We start from the raw sequence: 22,134 nt of genomic DNA, 5'->3' as shown, positions 1-22,134 counted from the left end.
ACATAACTGCTTGTGGCTGCCCCTCCCAAGTTCCTCGTCTCGGCCCATGCATCCAAGGCTTCCAGTTCCGAAACTGCAAAGCACCTACCCAATTTATAGACGCCTCTTTCTCTCTTGCCCAGTGGGGTGTCCCTCGCCCCATCTCTAGACAACGAACCTGGGTTCTCAGGGAGCCGCGTGTTCGTTCATTCATTCCTCGCTTTTTGAGGCTCCACTGGACCAAAACCAGCTCGCATTCTGTCCCAGCCCCTCCCCCAGGCCATCGCAAGGACCCGCAGCCCCACGCCCGCGACCTCCACCACGCCCGGGCCTCCGCCGCCCGCAGGAAGACGCCCGGGCCCGGGCAGGGTGAACCCCGTGGGAACGGTTTGTCTCGAAAACAGGAACCCGGACCGGGGGGCTGGGCGGGGCGCCCCTTCCCCACCGCAGTCCGCTTCCTGCCCCTCCCGGCTTCCTCCGTGCGACACCCAGGCGGGGCGCAGAGCCCGGGGGTGTCGCGGTGGGGGAGGGCTGCTGCACGCGGTCCCCACGCCAACCGTGGCGCAGCCCCCCGCCCGCGGTTAAGCTCTCTGGGGCGGCAGGGGAGGGGTTAATCTGCTTTCAGGGCCCGGCGCGCGCGGGGCGAGAGGGGGAGTCCCCCGTGGAGGAGGCGCGGCGCGGGGTGCAGGGGCGGGGAGGGGGCGGGGCGGGGCGGCAGGGCGCTGGGCCGCGGCGCGGAGAGCGGGCGGGAGCTGCAGCCGCAGCGAGGCCGGCGGGCGGGAGCGCACGGAGGTGGCGCGGGCCGGGCAGGGTTCGGGGTCCGCGCTGCGGGTCCCAAGAGTGAGTGAGCGAGTACGCGCGCGGGTGGGGCGTGGGACACAGAGGGTGCGGCCCCTAGGGATCTCCTAGGCGCAGGCTGGCGGGGACTGCGGGTGGGTGGGGAATCTGCGGTCCTGGGTGGGACAGAGCTTGCGGAGGGGATAAGGCACTTAGAGCCACCCGCAGGTGGGGGGCGTTCGAGGTATTCCGGTGCTCGCCTGAAACGTATCTACCAGGCTCTTCCCTGCAAGTCCCCATTTGACAGATGGGAAAATTGAGGTTCAGAGAGACTAAATGATTCTCAAGGTCACCCAGCAAGGAAGCAACAGTCAGGAGGGAACGACTCTGAGAAGTCCTCGGGAGGATTCCTTAATGTAGGGGCGTCTGTGTAAGGGCGAGGTCCCTTTCCTTGGGGAAAGGTTTTGGCGAGGTCCAGGAATGTAAAGAACCCCAGGCTTTGGGGCTGCGTGCCCTGGAGCCTGGTTGAGGGGGGAGGGGCGGCAGAATGGGTGTGTGCGCAACCAGGGGCTATGTGGATGCGTGTGGGAGTGTACATGCGTGGAGATGCACTGTCTTTGCGTGTGTGCACACGTGTTCAGATGTCAGAGCTACTGTGATCGAGAGATCAGAGGCTGAGCTGGTTCAAGTGAACAGAAGATCTGGGAGGTGAATTGCACTCAGGTTTGCATTTTGAAGTAAAGGACTTGGGTACGTGTGGCTGAGGAGTTTCATTGCAGGTGTGCATGGGATGTGGGTGCCATTGTGTGTGATTAGGACGGGAGGTGGCTATGACCCTGGTGTGTGTGAAAAGGGTCTTCTTGCACTTAATGTAGGTCATTGGCCTTCGGCAAATACCTAGTCTAGAGAATAGGTGTTTGTTCCTGCATGGGTGCTTTTATAGTCCCCACTGATGACCAGGATTATTAATGGTGTCATGCAGGCCATGGCGCTAGCGGCCCCTTCTGGGCTCCCTACTCGGTGCTCTCACGCACAATTTAACTATGCAGCAGGGTGGGTGGGAAGGCGGGAGCCCAGGTTGGGAAGATATATGGCAATCCTGGAAGGGCTAGGACCGGACTCCTGGGACCTTAGTACTTGTGGGTTGGGAGTCCGCGGTTCCCAGGCTTTGGCTTCCCACTGACATCTCCCAACCGCAGTGGGTTACCCCCAACCCCCGCCCCAGGAATGTTCTCTCTAGCCCTCCTCCCCAAGGGCAGGCCCCTGGGGGATGCTACGGCCCCGCCTCCCACTCGGGGAGCCCAGGAGGGGGGGCTGATGTAGGCAGGACTCCTGGGTTCCCTCCTCCCTCCTTCCATCCCAGGGAGAAATTCCTCCGAGGTCCCCTCAGGCACTGGGTTCCCAAAATAACCCTGCGGGGGAAGGGAGGCTGTGAAGGGAGGGGAAGCGGGAGGAGTGCAGAGTCAAGCTGTGGGGTGTTGCAGGTGCCTGTGGGGAGCAAATGCAAGGAGAGGAGGGCCCGCCAGGAGGCTTGGGGCACTAACTAACCCCTGGGGTCCTGGCTCGTCCCTTATTCTCGTAGAACCCTTCTAACCTCCCGCGACTCCGCGGGTGGGCCGGAAGCCTCTCAGCTAGTCCATTTCCCAACTAGCGAGTTGCACCATCCCGGGGCAGGACCGTTTAACCCTAGAGGGGCAACGGCAGGCAACTCCGCCCCTGCCCAGCAGGGGGCGTGCCCACTCCGCCCCGTTCCTGCGCGCCAAGCCGCTCCCCCCACCTCCCGCGCCTCTGCTGACTCCCACTTCTCCCAGGACAGGGGTCCGAATTGAGCACCGTGGGAGGCTCTGAGAGTGTAGCTTGGGTCTAGCCTACTGGCACCGGCAGCCATGGCGAGCACTCTGGACCTGGACAAGGGCTGCACCGTGGAGGAGCTGCTCCGTGGTTGCATCGAAGCCTTTGGTGAGTTGCATGCAGCACGAGGGGTCACACCCAGCTGGACCCTGAACCAGACTCCAGGCCAGAACCTACCCAGGCTCCTATTTTGAAGTCTTCTTAAGAAAAGCTCCTTGATTTTGCAGAGAAGTGCCCCAATGTACCCCTTGTCCAGAGTCAAGGAAGGGGCCCCGGGGTCCCAACACTGACCTGGGAGGGGCATTATCTGTCTCCCTGGGGGATCCGGAGGAACTCTCTATCTCTAGCCTGGGAACTGTTTCCGGCAGATGGGGGTTGGTTTATCGGGTGAAAGGGGTGCCCCTTCCCCCAACACTCAGGAAATGACCTCTGGATTCTTGACCCCGGGGAACCCAGGCTCCTTCCGCTCCAGCTGGTTCCCCTCCGGACGACGGGCTTGGTCCAAGCTCTCCTCCTCCAGCCTCTGGATCCTGTGGTACCCCTCATCCACCCAGACTTATTTCTCAATTTTCACTCCTGGCTTTGGAGTGTTGGGAAATGCAGTAGGTGGGTGAGGTCCGGAGTGCAGACCCAGGGACCTGTCACCAGACTGCAGACTAGGCTTAGGCATCTGCGCCTCCAGACCAAGGGTCAGCTGGCTTCTTTTGGCCTTTTGGAGCAGATGACTCCGGAAAAGTGCGAGATCCACAACTAGTGCGCATGTTTCTCATGATGCACCCCTGGTACATACCTTCCTCTCAGCTGGCTTCGAAACTGCTCCAGGTATATCCTTGATGGGACATGGCTCAGGCTCTATTATCCACGAGTCCATTCTGCTTGGCTTGCTCAAGACCTTCGAACCTAGAGTGCAGACCCTACCTATAGCACACAATTCAGACACTGACCAGTCTTCCTCTAGGACCTAGGCTTTGCCCTGTTCCTAACTGAGGACTTGGGCTCTTCTGTTATCTAGGCCTTGGCCTCATTCTCCCCTAACATCTTGGATCAGCCCCTGCTCTGCCCCAGGGCCTCCTCTCCATCTATGGTGAAATCCAACCCTCTGCCTCCATCAATACTGCCTGCCCCCAGAGTTGATATATCCGTTCCCCCTCTCCCCATGCATTCTCCTGGGTTCAAAGCATCCCATGCATCAGAGCCCAGGTCCCTTCCCTTGGGTGCGCTTCCGCCCCTCTTCCTAACCACAGGTTCCAGTCTGTTGCCCTTAACCCTCCATTACCTATCAGCAATCCCGGAAGGACAACTCCAGTTCTCTACAGATGAAAACGTGTCACTTGGTCAGGTGAGTCTGGGCCCTGGCTCCTCCTCTTGCTACCCTTTCGAAGCTTCATGTAGGCTGTAGGAGTGGACAGACAGCATTGAGGGGACCTACCACGTGGGTTTACCGGGGAACACTGTCCATGTGTGCTGCTGGCCTCGGTGTGTCCTGCTTGCTGTTGTTTCTGCTGGGGTTGTGGATGGAGAAGCAGAGGTCTGGGATGAAGGGGTGGGGTGGGAATGGCTGCATTTCACCACAGCACACTGCATCCTGGGATGCTTTCCCTCTGCGGGTGAGCACCATCCTGTATGTAGTTTTTTCCCCTGTCCGCTTGGGGATGGTGGGTGAAGGAAAGGTCACCTTAGAGGACTTTTACTGTGCCTGCCTCTCCACCAGGTACTGGATCTCAGCCTTTCCAGCAGAGTTTGACTTGAACCCAGAGCTGGCTGAACAAATCAAGGAGCTGAAGGCTCTGTTAGACCAAGAAGGGAACCGCAGGCACAGCAGCCTCATCGACATCGAGAGTGTGTGCGTGGGGGCGGAGCTTGAGGGGCACTACGCATGCTACACCATATGTGCTTAATAAATGTCTGTTCAATTGAATGAGTGAGGGTCATGTCACTCTCTTGCTTTAAAACCTCCCATGGCCCCCTGGCTCCTTCAGAACACTCGTCCAGCTATTAGGGCCCTTTGTGATGCCAGGCCAGCCTGACATTCCTGCCCTGTCTCCCGCACACTTCATACTGCGGCTCCTGGGGTCTGCTCGCCATTGTCTGTCCTGCATCCTTCCTCTCCATGGTGCTCCCTCTTGTTGCCATGTCTCCTCCATTCTCACCAGACTCAGCACAAGTGTGAAGTCCCTGCTCAGCGAGGGTGCTCCCCTCTTGCAGAGCAGAATTTGCCATTCTTGCCTTACCCCTCCCCCGCCCCCAGATGCTCTGGGCAGACTCCTGTTTGGTGACAGTGTGTTTCTGTGTCTGTCTCCCCCATTAGATTGTGAGCTCCTCGAGGGCAGGCACCGTGTCTTGCTCATCTCTGTACCCCAGCGCCTAGCACAGCGCCTGGCACAGAGTACGTTGTCCATCAGTGTGTGTTGAGCTCGTGGTGAAGGGGACACTTGAGGGAGTTGCTGGGACCCGGGGATGTTACTGCTTAGGATATTGGCTCCTGCTGTTTGGGTCTCAAGTCAGTTTGAGTGGCATGTCTGAGTGAGAGTGGGGTCACAGGAAGCAGGGGACATCTCCAGCACAGGGCTCACTACCCCTGCTCCCCCAGCCCTACCTACAAATGGAAGCGGCAGGTGACCCAGCGGAACCCTGTGGAACAGAAAAAGCGCAAGATGTCCCTGTTGTTTGATCACTTGGAGCCTATGGAGCTGGCAGAACATCTTACCTACCTGGAGTATCGTTCCTTCTGCAAGATCCTGGTGTGGCCTGAAGGCTTGTGGTCGGGGTGCAGTGTGGGCTGAGAAGGGGAAGGGGATTCCAGGAAGGGCTAAGACTGGGTGGGGGGGTTGGCTCCCAGGGATGGTTTCATCAAATGACAGAGGGAGGGTGAGCAAGGCGGACAGTGATGGGAGAGGCCAACAGGGTGCTCAGGCCAACCCCACTTGTCCCCAGTTCCAAGACTACCACAGCTTTGTGACTCATGGCTGCACCGTAGACAACCCGGTCCTGGAGCGATTCATCTCCCTCTTCAACAGTGTCTCTCAGTGGGTCCAACTCATGATCCTCAGCAAGCCCACAGCCACGCAGCGGGCGCTGGTCATCACGCACTTCGTGCATGTGGCAGAGGTGCCCACCTTTTCCGTGTGCCCAGCGTCCGCATGTCTATCAAGCCCCGCCCCGTCTCTCCTAAGGGCTGCTGGGTGACGTGTTGCCTCCCCCTCTCTATTTGCCTTCCAGAAGCTACTGCAGCTGCAGAACTTCAACACGCTGATGGCCGTCGTGGGAGGCCTGAGCCACAGCTCCATCTCACGCCTCAAGGAGACCCACAGCCACGTCAGCCCTGACACCATCAAGGTGACTGGCTTCGGGAGGGGCCTGTGCTTCACAGCTGCGGACTTCCCAGTGCAGTGCTGAGGTCTAGGCTTGACTGTTCTTGCCTCACAGTTAAGGAAACTGAGACGTGAAGTGAGGAGCAAGGTCTCTAGCTGTACAATGCAAGTGTCCGTGGTGGCTCCCAGGCCTGCTTGGTCCCAAGACTAATTTCTTCTTTTTATTTTATTGTATGTGTGTTTGTATAATGTATGTTGTTCACAGGTGCATGCAAGAGACCGAAGCGTGACATTTACTGTCTTCCTCTGAACTCCATCTTACCCTTTTCAAATCCAGAAGTTTAAAAAACATTGCTGAGTCTTTTTTTTTTTTTTTTTGGTTTTTCGAGACAGGGTTTCTCTGTGCAGCCCTGGCTGTCCTGGAACTCACTTTGTAGACCAGGCTGGCCTCGAACTCAGAAATCCGCCTGCCTCTGCCTCCCGAGTGCTGGGATTAAAGGCATGCGCCACCATGCCCAGCTGCTGAGTCTTAAAGGATGATTCGTGACCTCTGCCCAAGCAGCAGGGCTCAGGGTCAAAACCTCCGGGATGCGAACTCTCCTTTTCTCCCTAGCTTTATTGTGTGTGTACCCCAGAACAAAACTCGGGGGGCTTTTTGTTCTCCATTTCCGCCGTCCTCCGAGTAGATACACGCAGGATTTTCTGTCTCAGATGGTCTCATTCAGTGTGGGTGGGAGGAGCATGAATGATGGGAGGAGCTTCCCACTCCACGTGATGGGAGGAGCTTCCCATCCTGTCGTGTGGTGATCTTTTTTGTTGTTGTTGAGTGTTATTGTAAGTCTGTCCTAATTTAGTATTTGCTGTATTGTGGAACATTGGAAGGTTTTCTTGTTTATAAATTAACTTATTTAGTGTGTGTATATGTGCCCATAATGGGTGTGTACATGTGCCCATACCACAGTTCTTGTGTGGAGCTCAGAGGACAACGTGCAAGAGTCTGTTTTTTTCCTTTTGTGATGAGGACCCTGGAGGCTGAACTAGGTCTTCAAGCTTGATAGCAAGGCTTTACCCACTCGGTCATTTTGCTAGCTTCCTCCCTTCATTCCTCCCTCCCCCCTTCCTTCCTTCCCTCCATTCCTCTCTCCCTTCTTCCTCTCTCTCTTTTTCTTTATTTTTCTCTCTCTTTTAGATTCGGGTATCACTGTGTAGCCCTGGCTGTCCTGGAACTCACTTTGTAGGCCAGGCTGGCCTCCTCCCATCAGAAATCCACCTACCTCTGCCTCCCGAGTGCTGGGATTAAAGGTGTATGCTACCACGCCTGGCTGCCCAACCACTTTTTGAGACAAGGTTTTGCTGTGTAAAATCTTGGCTAGCTCGGTACTCACTATGAAGATGGGGCGGGTTTTGAACTTATAGTTATCCTCCTGCGTCTGCCTCCCCACTGCTGGGATTTTGGGCTTATGTGACCAGGCTCAGCTTAAGCTTTTTTCCCAGTGTTTGCCATCACCAAACACCCTGCCTAATAACATCCTTCTTGATCAGTAGGCTGGTGTTTACATGTTGATAACCTGTGTTCATTCCTAGTGCGTATATGTATGCATGGTAGCTGGTCTTGGTTGTTTTCTTGGACTCACGACCTGTGAGCTTTGACCCCTGGAGTTTGAGAGAGCAGTGTCGGGAGCTGATAGGGAGGATTTGACCTTCTTGCCTATCTTTGGCCTTGTCCCCCATCCCTTCCCACAGTTCCAGGGCTGAAGTGGGAGGATGGTTGAGTGGTGTAGGTGAGTAACACTCTGCCTTTCCCCCCCTCTTACCCCAGCTCTGGGAAGGTCTGACAGAACTAGTGACAGCTACCGGCAACTACAGCAACTACAGGCGCAGGCTGGCGGCCTGCGTGGGCTTCCGCTTTCCCATCCTGGGAGTGCACCTCAAGGATCTAGTGGCTCTGCAGCTGGCTCTGCCTGACTGGCTGGACCCAGGTCGGACCCGGCTCAATGGAGCCAAGATGAGGCAGCTTTTCTGCATTCTGGAGGAGTTGGCCATGGTGACCAGCCTTCGCCCACCCGTACAAGCCAACCCCGACTTGCTGAGCCTGCTTACGGTGAGGGGCTGGGCTGGGCAGCACGGCTGCATTTGTATCTGCTGTGGCTGTGTGCTTGCTGGGTTCTGAGGTTTCCCTTGGGCTCTGTTTGGGGCTTGCTCTGGACTCTGATGTGATTTCAAGGTTGGGCTGAGACATGGGCTTAGGGTCTGATCTCAGGAGGCTGTTAACGTGGTTCATAGGCTTGGTCTGAGGCTGGGCCTGGGTCCTTGCTCCTGGCAGTGGATTATATTTGAAAGGCAGGACTAACCTTTGGATTTGTAGGTGCCATGGGTGATTTCTTTCTTTCTTGTTTTTAAAAGATTTATTTATTTCATTTATATGAGTACACTGTAGCTGTCTTCAGATACACCAGAAAAAGGCATCAGATCCTAACAGATGGTTGTGAGCCACCATGTGGTTGCTGGGAATTGAACTCAGGGCCTCTGGAAGAGCAGTCAATGCTTTTAACTGCTGAGCCACCTTTCCAGCCCTGAGTGAGACTTTTTTAGTATTTACTCGTTTTGATTTTGAGACAGTATCTCACTTGGTAGCCCGGTGGCTCAGACCTACTAGGGAGCCTAGGCTAACCTTGAACTCATGGAGGTCTTTAGGCCAGGTTCTGATGCTGCGTTTTGGCTGATATTTTGGCAATGAGTTGTGTTTAAAGTTGGCTCTGTGGGCGGCTGGCACGGAAGTGGTTGCAGGTGTTTTCTAGCTGGCCTTTGTCCTGATTCTAGCTTTCACATCAGGCTCTGGGCAGACTGGTAGTCCTGTGGCCCTGAGTCTGTGACTTCTGTGTGAGAGAGGAGCGGGGATCAGAGGGTGTGAGCAGACCTATGTGTCGCGCAGGTGTCCCTGGATCAGTATCAGACGGAGGATGAGTTGTACCAGCTTTCCCTGCAGCGAGAACCACGCTCCAAGTCGTCGGTAAGGGAGCCCCTTCCCGTCGGGCGTGGTGGCGCACGCCTTTAATCCCAGCACTCGGGAGGCAGAGGCAGGCGGATTTCTGAGTTCCAGGCCAGTCTGGTCTACAAAGTGAGTTCCAGGACAGCCAGGACTACACAGAGAAACCCTGTCTCGTAAAAAACACACACACAAAAAACCAAAAAAAAAAAAAAAAGGGAGCCCCTTCCCGTCATCCATCCCTGGTCACTGCACTTTAGGATCCTAGGATGCAAAGACAAAGCCCCACCCACTACACTTGCCTGACAGTGGAATGCTGGGGGTGGGGTTGGCTTTGGGCAGACTCTCTTTCCATTTGAGAGCCTTAGATTCATTCCTGCTCTGGCCCTGGCTCAGACCTAAACCTCTTCCACAGCCAACCAGCCCCACCAGCTGCACCCCGCCTCCCCGGCCCCCTGTGTTGGAAGAGTGGACCTCAGTTGCCAAGCCTAAGCTGGATCAAGCCTTGGTGGTGGAGCACATTGAGAAGATGGTGGAGGTGAGAAGCTTGGAGGCCGAGGGAATCTGCTGGAAATAGGGGTGTGTGATGCTGGTTTCCCAGAGCCTTGCCCTGGGAGCCACTGTTAATGCCAGTGCTAATCATCCCCAGCAGGCACCACCCCAGGCAAGCTAGCTGCATTATGGGCTGGGGAGACAGGACCAAAAAGGAGCATGGGAGACATCTCTGATACTCTTTATAATATAGACTGGGCTCGGAGGTTCCTTTTAACTCTCCCCTCTCCTGGACTCCTGTGTTCCTCTGTAGTCCGTGTTCCGGAACTTTGACGTGGATGGGGACGGTCACATCTCCCAGGAGGAGTTTCAGATCATCCGGGGCAACTTCCCTTATCTCAGCGCCTTTGGGGACCTGGACCAGAACCAGTGAGGAGGACAAGGGCCCGGGGGTTGGGGTGGAGGGAAGACATCAATCTACTTCCCCTTGGGCTCTGTGTGTGCAGAGAGCGAGGCCTTGCTTGGGAAGCTGCCCATGTGGCTGTGATGTGTTGGGGTGGAGGGGAGCTGCCAGTCCTAGAGGGATAGTGTCACTTTGGTAGTTTGGACAGATGGGGGAGCCCCACCTGAGCCTGGCAAAGGGAACACTTTTATTTGTAGAGCCCATAGCTGCCAAGAGTGTGGGCAAGTCGAGCCTCTGGGTAGCTGGCTTTAATGAACAGATAAAGGCCGTGATTAGCAGCACCCAGTTGCTTATCCACAGCTCACACACAGACAGGCTGGAAAACATCTGGATCTCTGAAGCAGGTTGAATGTGCCCTCTGTAACCATGTCTATGCCCCATATTTTGCTGAGATGACAAAAACCCAGGCAAAATTTACCGTCCATCCCAGGTTGATTTACTTTTAAATGTGACCTGTATTTCCAAACTATGTGGTTTGGGGACTGGGGCTGTGTCTCAGTTGGCAGAGCATCTGCCAAGCATGCTTGAAGCCCTGGGTTTTATTCCTAACCCTGACTAATGCGCAGGTGGACATGCTCCTGCCATCCCGGCACCGGGGAGGTAGAAAGGACCGGAAGCTCCAGGTCACTTTCAATTCCATAGCAGACTTAAAGGTAGCCTGGGCTACATGGGCTTGATCTGGAAAAAAAAAAGTTTATTATTATTACAAAAATTTATGTAAGAACAAGATCCAGGTAATAAAATAAATGAACAAAGTGTTTAAAGTAAGCGAAGATTAAAAAAAGAAAGAAAAATAAAAGCAGGGCAGGGGTGCAGTAATCTTTGCCAACACTGGTGGGGGGCGGGGCAGAGGCAGGTAGACTTGGAGGATAGCCTGTTCTACATAGATAGCCTGTCTCAGCACCCTCCCCTGACCCCCACCGGAAAAGTAAGCATAAGTATGTTCCTTTCCTCATTACGTAGCCCAGGCTAGGTGAACTCAGAATATACCTCAGGCTGGCCTCAAACTCAAAGCGCTCTTCCCTCGTTTTTCCTAGCGCAGGGATCACAGGCGTAGGCCACCATGCCTGGCTGCCTCCATCCTTTTTGGCATCCATGTAAAATGGATGTAGATTTGGTCTGAAGTGAGTTTTGTTGACAAACAGGATTCACGCATGGGTGGATCTGTTCCTGCTGGTGGCTTTGTGGCTTCTGCTAGACTGTAGCAGAAGTTTCCTTCTTGGACCGGTGGGTGGTTTTTTATTTTATTTATTTTTTTTTGTTTTTGTTTGTTTGTTTGTTTTTCAAGACAGGGTTTCTCTGTGTAGCCCTGGCTGTCCTCCGGAACTCACTCAGTAGACCAGGCTGGCCTTGAACTCAGAAATCCGCCTGCCTCTGCCTCCCAAGTCCTGGGATTAAAGGCGTGCTCCACCACGCCTGGCTTTTTATTTATTTTTTTTACCTTTTTGGGCTTATTCAGTGGGATAAACCTGGAGGCTGTAGCTTCAGGGAGCCTCTGCCCTAAGATTCAACCTTATGTAAACTCGGACCACTGATTGGCCAGCAGACGCCAGTATTGGGCTTGTAAGGAGAGAGGAGGCCATTTACCTCGGCTGGGGATCAGTGGCAGGTACCAGGCTGAGCGTGGAGATAGATTCCTATCTCTTGCAAAACACAAAACAAAACAAAAACACCTGTTGGTCAGTTCTATTATTATTCTTTATTTACTTCATTTCTTTTGGAGACAGGGCCTCACTCTAGCCTACACTGGCTGGGAGGTTACTATGTAGCCCAGGCTGGCCTTCCAGCCTTAGCCACCAAGATGGTGGGATTCCAGGGATGAGCATCACAGCCCAGTTTTTAGTTTAGTTCTGCGCAGGGTACTGAGCCCAGGGCCTCTGCATACCAGGCAAACACTTTTATCCCTGAACCGCATCCCAGGCCTGTTCTTATGTTTGCTTTCTGTTATATCACAAGCATCTTCTATGTGGATTCATGTAGGTGTGTAGTATTTGTTTGTTTGTTTGTTTATTTATTTATTTATGGTTCTGGGTATGGAGACTAGGGCTTACATGTTTCAGGAAAGCACTCTGCCACTGGGCCGTGGCATCCTTTAGAGGACTGCATCGTGTGGCTGGCCGCCCTTCACCTGTGCCTCCTCCAACTGATGTACTTGTAGACCTGGCCAGAGCTTCGCTGTATTTATCTGCCCTGCTGCTGGGGAAGTCTTTGTAGCCACTCCTTTGGGCCAATGTTTCTGGAGGAGAAATTCCTAGAAGTGGGATCTCTGGATCCAGAGCAGGTCACATTCTGAGTTAGGAGGGAGAGACTGCCAACCTGGCCTCGGAGGAGGTTGTGCCAGCTTGCACCCCATCAGCCGTGCCCAAGTGCCTGTGTCTCAGACTCCTCGCCAAGAGCAGCGGCTATAATAATAAGCCTTGCAGTTTTGCCAGTTGAGTTGGAAAATGGTGTCCTTGTTAATTTGCATTTCTTCAGTTCGATCGGGGACTATCTATTCATATGTTTATTGGCCACTTATACTTCTTCTGTTAATTGTTCATATTCTTTGTCTGTCATCCTGCTGGGTTTGTGCGTCTTCTTCTCATTGATTTTTAGAATCTGTACTAATGGATGTTAACCCCTTGCTGTTGAGTATGTTTGCAAATATTTTCTCCCCGTCTGTCACTGATGTTGTCTTTTTTCCATATAAAAAAAATTTTTTTTAAAGCTTTGTGTGTTTGATATGTCAACCTTTCCTTTGGTGGCTTTTTTTGGATTTGTATGGTGTGTAGAAAGGCCCCGTTCAAGGTCATGGAACGATTCTCAAATCTTCCTTTCATGGTTTTATGTGCTCGTCTGTGCCTCATCCTGGGAGAACGTGGTTTTCATGCAGGTCGCATATGTCATATAAAGTCTATATTTTAGTATTTGTCTTATAAATCACTAGGTGTCCCATTGAGATGAAGGCTCTCTAGTGTCACATCGTAGACTATAAAGTTTCGAATAAGGACCAGTTGTGAAAGGGACAGACCAAGGAGCGGGGTGTGGGGGCACATGCCTGTAATTCCAAATTCTGAGAGGCTTAGGCAGGAGGATCAGGAGTGTTCAAAGCCAGTCTTGGCACTAATAGCAAGTTTGAGGTCAGCCTCAGATACTGGAGACTGTGTCTCAAAACAGTAGCAAGGCAAGATGGCTCAGGCTCTTAATCTCAGCACGTGGGAGGCAGAGGCAGGCAGGTCTCTGTGAGTTCTATCCTGGCTAGGAACATAAGGAGTTTCAGACCAGCTAGCCTACATAAGGAGAGCTTGTCTCAAAAACCAAACAAGCAAACAAACAGCAGGGGCAGAGTATCTCAAATTAAAATGTAAAAAATAGAAAAAAGAGAAGTGACTGAGGACCCACCTAGCGGCTTGGACATTTTATATGCATTTTCTCCTTTGACCCTCAGCAATCCAGGAAGCACAGGAAATAGGATTATGTCCATATGGCTATAAGGAAACTCAGGCACCGGGTGATTAGTCAGCCCCAGGTCACAGGGCTGAGAGGTAGAGCTCGGATTTGTTCTTGCTGAGGATGGGAGTGTTCAGACAGCTGCTCTACGTAGTCCAGGCTAGCCTGGAACCCACTGTATAGACCTGGATGGCCTTGAACTCTCATCAAAGGCATGTGCTACCATGGCCAGTTAGAGCTGGGATCTAAACTGAGATCTAAGCCCAGAACACACATTCTGGCATCTAAAATATGTTACTAGAAGAAAAAGGGCACTTGGGATGTGGGGGTCTGGAGGAAACCCCCGGATCACTGGCGCAGCTGAGAACCCCAGTTCTCAGGCGTCCTGCAGGTGTAGCATAGCACACTGCTCCCAGTGTCTTTAGCTGACACCCCCATTGTCCTGAGGAGGAAACCCTTGGGAAATTACTTGGCCAAGCCCACACTAGTTAGTAGCAGCTGTTCCCTGCACGGAAGGTCCAAAGTCATGAGCTGGGTGGAGACCTCTTCCTCTGCCGGTGGGATTAGGGAGGCCGGCCCTTGCCCAGGGGAAGGACCCGAGTTGAGGTGACCCCACGCCCACCACCAGGGATGGCTGCATCAGCAGGGAGGAGATGATTTCCTACTTCCTGCGCTCCAGCTCGGTGCTGGGAGGCCGCATGGGCTTCGTACACAACTTCCAGGAGAGTAACTCGCTACGCCCGGTTGCCTGTCGCCACTGCAAAGCTCTGGTGAGCGCCCCACTGCCCAGAATCGCAGCGCTTCCATCCGACCCGCCAGACCTGGCCTGCCGACCCACGCCCCGCCCTTCTGCTGGCCCACCCGGTCCATGCGGGAACAGTAGCCAACCCGCGGAACACATAGAACTCAGGCCTTCTCCTTCGGACCTATAAAACCCTAACCCCCAAGCATGGCCCCCTTCTTTATTGCAGATCCTGGGCATCTACAAGCAGGGCCTTAAATGTAGAGGTAAGAGACCGATGGATGGTGGAACGAATGGCTTCATTGGTGGATCAAGCTTTGGGGGTGTGGTAGGAGTGTGGTGGGGAGAGTTACTGCTGTAGGGATTTTTATTTTGATGGCAGCGATTTCCAGGAAGTGAAGTACATTGTAACCAGAGAGGCATCCTGACTGACATGAGGGGTTATCTTTTAAGAGGCTGTGGTGAGCCAAGCTGCCTAGGAAAAGAAACTTTTGAGAGGGTGTAGTCCGGTATTAAATTAACATGAAGAAAGCAATTTGGGAGGAGGCTTGTAGTTTGATGGGGGGGGATGGTTTCTCAGGAGTACAGAAGGAGCACGGACATGAAGGATGGGATGGCGAGCTTTCTGACCCATGGCCCTTGCTGGGCTCCCTGTCTTCCCTTCCTCAGCTTGTGGTGTGAACTGCCACAAGCAATGCAAAGAGCGCCTGTCAGTGGAATGTCGCCGCAGGGCCCAGAGTGTCAGCCTGGAGGGCTCTGCACCCTCTCCCTCACCCACACATACCCACCATCGGGCCTTCAGCTTTTCCCTGCCTCGCCCAGGCAGGCGCAGCTCTCGGCCCCCAGGTAAGCGGGCCTCCAGAAAGGCCTATTAACTTACCCAGAATGCCGGCTGGGACTATAAAGAAGGGTCAGATAGGTGACACTGCCAGAAAGTGTCCAAAGAACTTCCAACTTTCTGCGGATGGGGTGGAGGGAGGCTCTGCTTCCCAAGTCCTGGGATTAAAGGCGTGCACCCTAATTTTGAAGAGGCTTCAGGACCCCGAGTGTGCGTCTGTTTTGTAAGGGGGTTGGCATCCCACCAGCCATTTGTATTTCTCTTTTTGCTTGCCCATTATAAAAGTCTCTTCCCCCATAACCTCTGGGTGATTCTCTTGGGGGTCTCTGTTGGTTCTGATCAGTTCACTGAGTGATGGTTTGCCAAATGACTATTTTCCCGAGGTCTGTTAAACTGAGGTCTAAGGTAATTTGACCACAATCATTTGGGTTGGCGTAAGTCCTCAAAAATAGAAAAGAGAAAACCATTTGCAGTGGGTCTTCAGATGTGCTGGGCTCTAAACTGTGTAATACGCACAAAATCGACATTTAAGCAAACTGCACCGGCGGAGATGTGGCTGTGGGGAAAGCTTCAGCAGAAAGAAACGAAGAATAAACCTCAGAAAGTGGGGTCGCTTGGTCATTCTGAGAATTGATTTTTGGAGGATGGGCCTGCTTCCAGGACGAGGAAGGGACAGGAGCCTTCTGTGCTAGGAGGTGGTTGCTGGGTCACAGGGACCCAGGGTGGGGATAGTGGACAACTCTCTGTCCCTCCCCACAGAGATCCGCGAGGAGGAGGTGCAGACGGTGGAGGATGGAGTGTTTGACATCCACTTATAAAATGGTGAGTCCTCCCTTTGCAGGCTGCCACCAGGGTCGCCCCACAGAGGGCTGGGGTGGCTTATAGGAAGGGCCTGGGCAGGGGGGCATTTGACAAGAGAATCCTCATGACTTCTGTTTTTTTTTCCTTTCTTCCCAGCTGTGACTATCAAGGACTCATTCCTGCCTCGGAGGAAAGACTTGGAGTAGAGAAGGGAGCCAGGGATTCTGGGGCAGGAGGATGGGGCTGGGGGTGGTGGGGGTCGAGGGTGGCATGCATTGAGAAGAGGGCCAGGGCTGGCGTCCCTAAGGTTGTACAGACTCCTGTGAATATTTGTATTTTCCAGATGGAATAAAAAGGCCCAAATAATTAACCTGGATCATCAGCCTAAAACCCTCTGATGCTGTACTTCTAGCTACGCTGTTGCGGTCTAGAATTCCATAGGGTGGATGGATTGGGACCTGATCATGGGGATGGGGTCTCAGGAGCAGAAAACTTCAGAACACAAGACTCTTGGGCAGAGTGTGAGGAGTCCTGAATCTGGGAGACTGGAGCCTTGGACTAGTGAGCTTGTGCACCCTAGAATTGTTGGTACTGGTGCAACTAGAGTTTTCAACCCATAGGCAAGACGCTTCCAGATAACCTTTTAGGCCCTGGATCAATCCTACACTGACAGGACTTCATGGCAGGGAGAGGGCAGCCCAGGGTACTGGCTGTGGAGCAGAGCTAGGAGGGGTGGGGACAGCCAGAGGCTGGGGCTGGTGTGCCTCAGGGTGGGGGCTGACATCTTTGGTCATGCAGCCTCCTGGCCTGGTGCTGCCGCCAGCCGGAAGGACAGCGACTTCCAGAGGAAATGCATATTGATCCTGCTCAGCTCCGGAGGCCTCCTAACCCAGCTTGCTCTTCCTTTCTGTGTTGGCAGCACTGAGAACTTGGGGGGGGGGGTGCTTGCCACCACTAACTAAGGCCAAGGCTATTTCTAAGACTGCTTTGGGACAGGAGGGTGGTCTATGGGAGTTTTCTAAAGGATCTAGAGCCTGACCCAGATGTCCCTAAGGTCAGGAGGTACCAGATAGCAATGCTGAGAATGGGAGCTACGTCCCAGATTTCCACACTGTAGGGTGCCTTACAGCAGCTGTTGGGTTGTTCTGGGGGTTGAAAAGGAGCACCCTAAATCCCCCTAAATCCCTACCTGTACATCACTGTATTCTGCAGGCCTGGTGGTGGCCTCCAATCTCTTGGAAGAGTGCACTATCCCAGAGCCTCCAATTCCTGCCTGTCTCTACCTTTTTGACTTCAATCCCCCTGGTTTTCTAGTCCTTATTTTGGGTCCCCTCATTCTCCTGCCCTGTCACAATGATCAGCTTCAGCCCTGTCCCTTATTGAGTCCCTTACACTGCCTCTCCTTCTGTCCTCAGCCCCCTCCTCCCCTTCCCCCTCTCGAGGCTGTAATATCCGTTTCATGATTTGGGGGCTGAGTTGCTATAACAACAGACGGCGATTGTGTTGTGAAGAGCAGCTCGCTCCTGCTCTGCCAGCCTGCCTCCCGCTGCCTCCATCCCTGCAGCCTGGTCGGCTCCCCAGCCCACCCCCAGCCCCTCCTTGGCCTCTTCCCAGTGTGTGGTGCTGCCCGGTGTTCAGCTCTGCCTCATCTGGGATGTGACCTGTACCTGCCTTTCCACTGTCACTCAAATGTGTCAGAATAGAGTGTCTGGCCCTCACATGGTGTGTGCCTGAGCATATGTGTGTGGGACCTGCACCTACATTTGCCAGGGTTTCCCTCCCTATTATATGCCCCTGTTGGCTTGTGTACCTGCCTAGAAGGGTGTCTGCTTTATGCTGCTCACCAATGCCACATTGGGTGTGAGCCTGTGTATTTAAGGGGTGTGTTTTGAAGTGGTGGGGCCCAGCTGCCATGAGGGATCTGAATCTCAGACCTTCCTTGTAGAGGAGAGGGACAGGGAGGTGTAGCAGGGAGGTGTAGCAGACTCCAGCGACCTTTCCTGCCCTTGATGGGAAAAGCTGAAGGTAGGGACAGAAGAGCGGTGTTCACCCTTGCCTCCCTCCCCACTCAGACTCCTGGGGTTTGAGCCTTGTCACTGGGTCACTGCACCTGCTTGTCTGTCCCTCTGCATTTTGGTGTTTGTACATGTGAGTGTGGGGCCTGCAGGAGGAGGAACAGCAGATGATGGGTGGGGCAGTGGGCTGGGGGGGGGGGGCGCGGTCAGAGAGGCCCTGACTCAGCAGTTCTTGTTCTGCCGCCACTACTGGCCTTGGCAGCCAGCGGGGACAGGTGGGGGGTGTGGTGGTGGTGGGGGCAGGGCAGCCTGAGGGTCTCTCCAAGGTCAGAGTTGGCCCCCAGTCTGGGACCTTGTTCAGGAATCTCCTTTCCACTGCCTGGGAAATACCAATTGCAGCTAGGTCTTTTCCTATCCCCTTCCAGGCTATCAGAGGAGGTCCTCTGTAAGGAGTGGTGGGGGGAGTGTCCACATTCATTAACTCAGGAATTGACTGCTCTGCAAAGTACCCACAGATGACCAGGGAGACTCCATGGGCAGGTCCCCTGTGAGTCACTTGGGTGTGTGTTTGCCCTTGAGTGTGCAGGTACCTGTGTATGCACAAGTATGCAGGTTCTTGATCGAGTGTGTCCCCCCACCCCCCGTAGTGACTTACCATGGTGGGGGCATCTCTGCAGTGTCCCTTTGTGTCTCTTGGAAACGCTGGGCACACACGAATAGGTGTGCATGGCTGTGTGCCCCCATGTGTATCTGCATACATTAGTGGTTGGACGTGTGTTCTTGCATATTGCCTCTGGCTAAGGAAATGCCAACTGCTACCAGCTGTGCAGATCACAGGCCCTGTAACAGAAATCAGGGGCCTGGAGAGAACTGGCAAAATGGTCTGCCACACACCCACGGCCACACCCACGCCGGCACACTGCCTCATTGAGAAGCCCTGTGTCCAACTTAGCTAATGGTATACACACCTAGGCGCCGGATCTACCTTTTCTCGGTGGAGTAAATGAAGAGGGGTGTTCCTTCCTCACACTCTGACACAAACACGGGCGATGCAGACATTCTTACTGCAGAAGACTTGCACCCCAGGACCACACTCTGAAACTCACAGCTAAGGGTAGGAGCTCGAAGGGAAGATTCTACTAGATTTGTATTCAGTAACAGGGTGTGGGTAGCTTCCACCCCACCACTAGCCTTTTCCTACCCCAGAAAAGCCTTCCACAGGGGTGGGAAGCTGGTTCCAAACTCTGGGATTCCCATGAGTCTGGGCTGGGAAACCCCACTGTCTCTAGCTTAGAATCTCACCAACCCCCCAAGCTTCGTCCTTATCTCAGAAAAGCCCCTAGCTCTTCAGTTCCGGAGGCTTCCAGCTAGCGGATACAGAGACAGTGATCAGTAGGGTCTCTGCGAGCGACTGGAAAAGCCACTAGCAGTCCTGGGGTGGGAGAGGCTTCCTTGGCTTCGGGTAGCCCAGGCCAGCCCCCCAGACGCAGCCAGCAGAGGGCGCTGTGGCCAAGGTCCTGCTCGGGTCCTGCTCTCTCGGTGCCTCAAGTCGGGGTTCAGTCCTCTCCTTTGGTTTGTCCCAGCCCTGGGCACTATCTTCGGGACCCGCCGGCAGGGGCGGGTGGGTGTGGGATCCAACAACCCAACCAAGGGTAGAAGGGGCTAGGGTACCTGGATTCCCAAGACCCCGAGCCTGGGGAGAGCACCTGCTGGGTTAAGAGGCCTGGACGTCCGGGCAAAGGTCCTGAGAGGTGGGAAAGGGCTCGGATGCCCTGGGGCCGGGACGCCTGGGTCCTCGCGGAGGAGGGAGGCGGGTCATGGAGCCGCGGGACTGGCGGCTTCTGCATCTTCGCATTGGCTGTGCCACTCGTCCGTCAGTGTTGCGTGGCCCAATGCGTGTGCTTGGGGGGCGGGTCCTGGTGCTGATGCTGCCGTCAGTCGGTGTTGCAGGGATGCGGCGGCGGGAGCAGCCGCCCTGACTCTCAGAGCATCCTCCTCGGAGCGGCACCGCGGCGGGGCGGGCGGGGACGCGGCGGGGACCAGGAGGCGCGAGGCGGCCGATATCGCTGGCACAGGATCTGTTACCTGCCGTAGACCCAGCCGTCTCGAGGCTCGGATCCCTACCCTTCAGCTCCTGGCGCCCCCAAAACCAGGTATGGGGGGGCTGCGGCGGAGACGGGTGGGGGGCGGGAGCCAATCGGGGGAGGGGAGCGGGTCGGAGGGGGCGGCGGATGCAGAAAGGACGGATTGGGGGGCGGGGGCGCCGAGCAGAGAGGGCTGGCTGGGTGACAGCGAGGAGGCGAAGCCGCTGGGGGAGGTTGGGGGACTCCCTGTGGAAGGGGCATTGGCCCTGAGCTGGGGCGAATGCAAGGTGGTGAGGGAGGGTCGATGGGGGAAGGGGGTCTGAAGGAGGGGCATCCATAGGGCTGTGAGAAGGGCTCTGAAATGGGGGTGGGAGGAGGTCCTAGTCTATGCTGGTCCTGGCAGCTGGAAGCAGTGATGGACCAGAGAAGCTGCAAGCTGTTGTGGTCTGAAGGGTCTGCAGGGGAGAAACACTGGTCTTAGTGGGAGAGGAGGCAGGCTGGAGAGAGATTTGGGAAGTGGAGAGGGAGGTCTGGGGGCAACCACTGAAGAAAAGACTACTGGGGGATGGGAGCCAAGGGGAGAGGAGGTTATCAGGAGGGAGCAGAGGGGAAGATGCCAGGATGCTCTAGGCATAGATGAGTCTGTGACTGGGAAGAGCCGGACAAGATGGGGGGCCTGAGGGAGAGGAGAGAAGCTTGCTGGGGAAAGCTGGGGGTGACAGAGAGGGAAACCGGTCCGAGGAGGCTCTGCTTGGCTGAGAATATACTTGAGGGCAGTGGTGGGGCTCTGGTCACAGAGTACTGGAAGGGTAGAGGAGTCTTCTGAGCCCTGGGCTTATCCCTCCACCCCAAAGAGGTGGGGACCATTTCTCATGCTCCAGCCTTCTCCCCCAGAGGGAGGAGCAGTCTGCCTGGGTTCTCTGGGATGGGGGTATGACCACAAGGACCCTGGGTGGGCTCCTGGAGGTGAAATTGGATTTGTGGGGGCTATTGGGCTGTTCCAGTTGCCTTTGCCGTCACCCCCTCTTGAGGCATCCAGGGCCTTAATGAACTGGCAGGGATGGGAGGGATGGGTGCTCCACAGCGAAAGGGTGCCCAGCTCCACAGTGCTCAAGAAAATCTGAGGGGGTGGGTCTTGGGTCTCCAGCCCCCTTGACTACTTCCGGCTTTCGAGCACCCTCGTTCTTTGCACATATTGTGGGTGGGTGGGGTAGACAAGGACCTTCTAGTCATTCCTGCCCCTCCCTCTCGTCCACCTTCTCAGTGTCTGGGCGTTCCTTCTGTGGGAGAGCTTTACACCCTCCGTCTTCTGCTAGAAAAAGAGAGAGAAGGGAGCAGGAAGGAAAAAGAGAGGAGGGGAGGTCGGCTACAGTTAACTACATGGAGGGCCTTCGGCTTTGTAGGTGCTTCAGCTACTCAGGTCCCAGCTCGCTACCCCAAACCTGGGGATGGCTCAGGGATGGATATGTCAGAGCCAGAGCAACTTCTGTCTGTAGCCTCAGGGAGTAGGGTCTGGCTGGGAGGCCCCTTACCTTTGCTAAGGGAAGTGTGCTCAGACTCTGTCCATCCTCAGCCGCACAGGGGTGGGCGGGACCGATCAGCTGGCAGTGGCTGCTGGGGAGCTGCTCCTTGGCTGAATCCACATGACAGCTGCTCCTGAGAGGAAGGGACAGGGCTCTAGAATAGCCACCAGGGACCTCCGTGTCTCTCCAGACTCCGTCTTTTCTGTTCTGTTCTGTTCCGTCCACCCTTGCCAGTGACACAGACATCCCGACACTGATCCACACACTTGGTGGCACTCGCCCAGACACACACCTACACAAGGCACACACACCTGCGTATACAATACAACTCCTTGGCAGCAAACCGCCCACGCTCCCCGCCCAGAGACACTGCCACCTCCTGCCTGCCTCAGGGACCTCCTCCAGGAGCCCTACTTGAGCACACAGCATGCATAGAGCCCCTGAGTGCCCCCGGGTCTCCTGACAAAGCACTGCCTGACAGTCTTTCCTCTCAGAGATGCACAGCGTCTGCCACTGTTCATGAACTCAGGCCCACCTGCCCTCCTGGCATGCACTGCTTCCTCTCCTGGGCACACACGCCCACGCCTACACACTTTCCCAGACACACCAACCAACCCCTGCCTGCCATATCACACGAATCGCATGCCAGTCTGGGTCTTAAGCATTGTGCTCCGGGTCTATAGGTGTGTGCACTAGGGCACAAGGTGGGCACATCCTCTTTGCCTTGACCCAAGCCCGTGACTCCCACCTAAGTTCCTTCTCTGTCACTCTCCTGTCACTAATGGACTTCCAGAAAGCTCTTAAACCTACTCCTACCTGATGGTGACCACAGTCACTGCAGGC

At 54.9% G+C, this 22,134-nt stretch overlaps 2 protein-coding genes and 1 long non-coding RNA gene across 32 annotated transcripts in view; 2 read left to right on the top strand and 1 right to left on the bottom strand.

Moving 5' to 3' along the window:
- The first annotated feature begins 281 nt into the window (after positions 1 to 281).
- Rasgrp2 (RAS guanyl releasing protein 2) lies at positions 282 to 16,039 on the top strand. Of its 12 annotated transcripts, none has more exons than XM_029472755.2 (17): positions 282 to 366; positions 2,573 to 2,715; positions 3,329 to 3,431; positions 3,884 to 3,946; positions 4,319 to 4,450; positions 5,198 to 5,348; positions 5,542 to 5,715; positions 5,827 to 5,943; positions 7,738 to 8,019; positions 8,851 to 8,928; positions 9,320 to 9,442; positions 9,710 to 9,825; positions 13,917 to 14,058; positions 14,260 to 14,296; positions 14,700 to 14,876; positions 15,628 to 15,690; positions 15,826 to 16,039. In XM_029472755.2, exons 2-16 carry the CDS (start codon positions 2,643 to 2,645, stop codon positions 15,684 to 15,686), a joined length of 1,827 nt encoding a protein of 608 aa, XP_029328615.1. In that variant the 5' UTR covers positions 282 to 366; positions 2,573 to 2,642; the 3' UTR covers positions 15,687 to 15,690; positions 15,826 to 16,039. The 12 variants fall into 12 exon arrangements, with proteins under 12 accessions (XP_029328615.1, XP_029328621.1, XP_029328616.1 ...); XM_029472761.2 differs by having other exon boundaries at positions 315 to 366; positions 2,568 to 2,715; XM_029472756.2 differs by lacking the exon at positions 282 to 366 and adding an exon at positions 717 to 819 and having other exon boundaries at positions 2,568 to 2,715.
- On the bottom strand, positions 14,894 to 19,444 carry LOC147000198 (uncharacterized). Its single transcript, XR_015046138.1, has 3 exons — positions 19,356 to 19,444; positions 18,340 to 18,524; positions 14,894 to 15,309 (listed from the first exon to the last, which is right to left on the bottom strand). It is a non-coding gene; the product is annotated as an uncharacterized LOC147000198 (long non-coding RNA).
- A 182-nt stretch (positions 19,445 to 19,626) lies between these two features.
- The window catches only part of Nrxn2 (neurexin 2), a 116,738-nt gene continuing 114,230 nt past the window's right edge, over positions 19,627 to 22,134 (top strand). For all 19 annotated transcript variants that reach the window (XM_085834065.1, XM_085834059.1, XM_085834058.1 and 16 more), the window contains exon 1: positions 19,627 to 19,837. The gene's annotated coding sequence lies outside the window, so the exon portion shown is untranslated. The remainder of the gene's footprint in view (positions 19,838 to 22,134) is intronic.

Source organism: Mus caroli, unplaced genomic scaffold, assembly GCF_978045245.1.
Source record: "Mus caroli unplaced genomic scaffold, Mus_caroli_1 scaffold_20, whole genome shotgun sequence".
In the NCBI taxonomy this organism is placed as follows: domain Eukaryota; kingdom Metazoa; phylum Chordata; class Mammalia; order Rodentia; family Muridae; genus Mus; species Mus caroli.
Note: the sequence above shows the minus strand (reverse complement) of the source record. Positions and strands in the feature narration are given on the sequence as shown.

What these genes read in the sequence shown, in the direction of transcription:
- Rasgrp2 (XM_029472755.2), top strand. Translation starts at nt 2,643, where the DNA reads ATGGCGAGCACTCTGGACCTGGACAAGGGCTGCACCGTGGAGGAGCTG. An exon ending in ACTTCGTGCATGTGGCAGAG is followed by an intron (nt 5,716 to 5,826) that starts GTGCCCACCTTT and finishes TTTGCCTTCCAG; the next exon opens with AAGCTACTGCAGCTGCAGAA. An exon ending in ACTTGCTGAGCCTGCTTACG is followed by an intron (nt 8,020 to 8,850) that starts GTGAGGGGCTGG and finishes TGTGTCGCGCAG; the next exon opens with GTGTCCCTGGATCAGTATCA.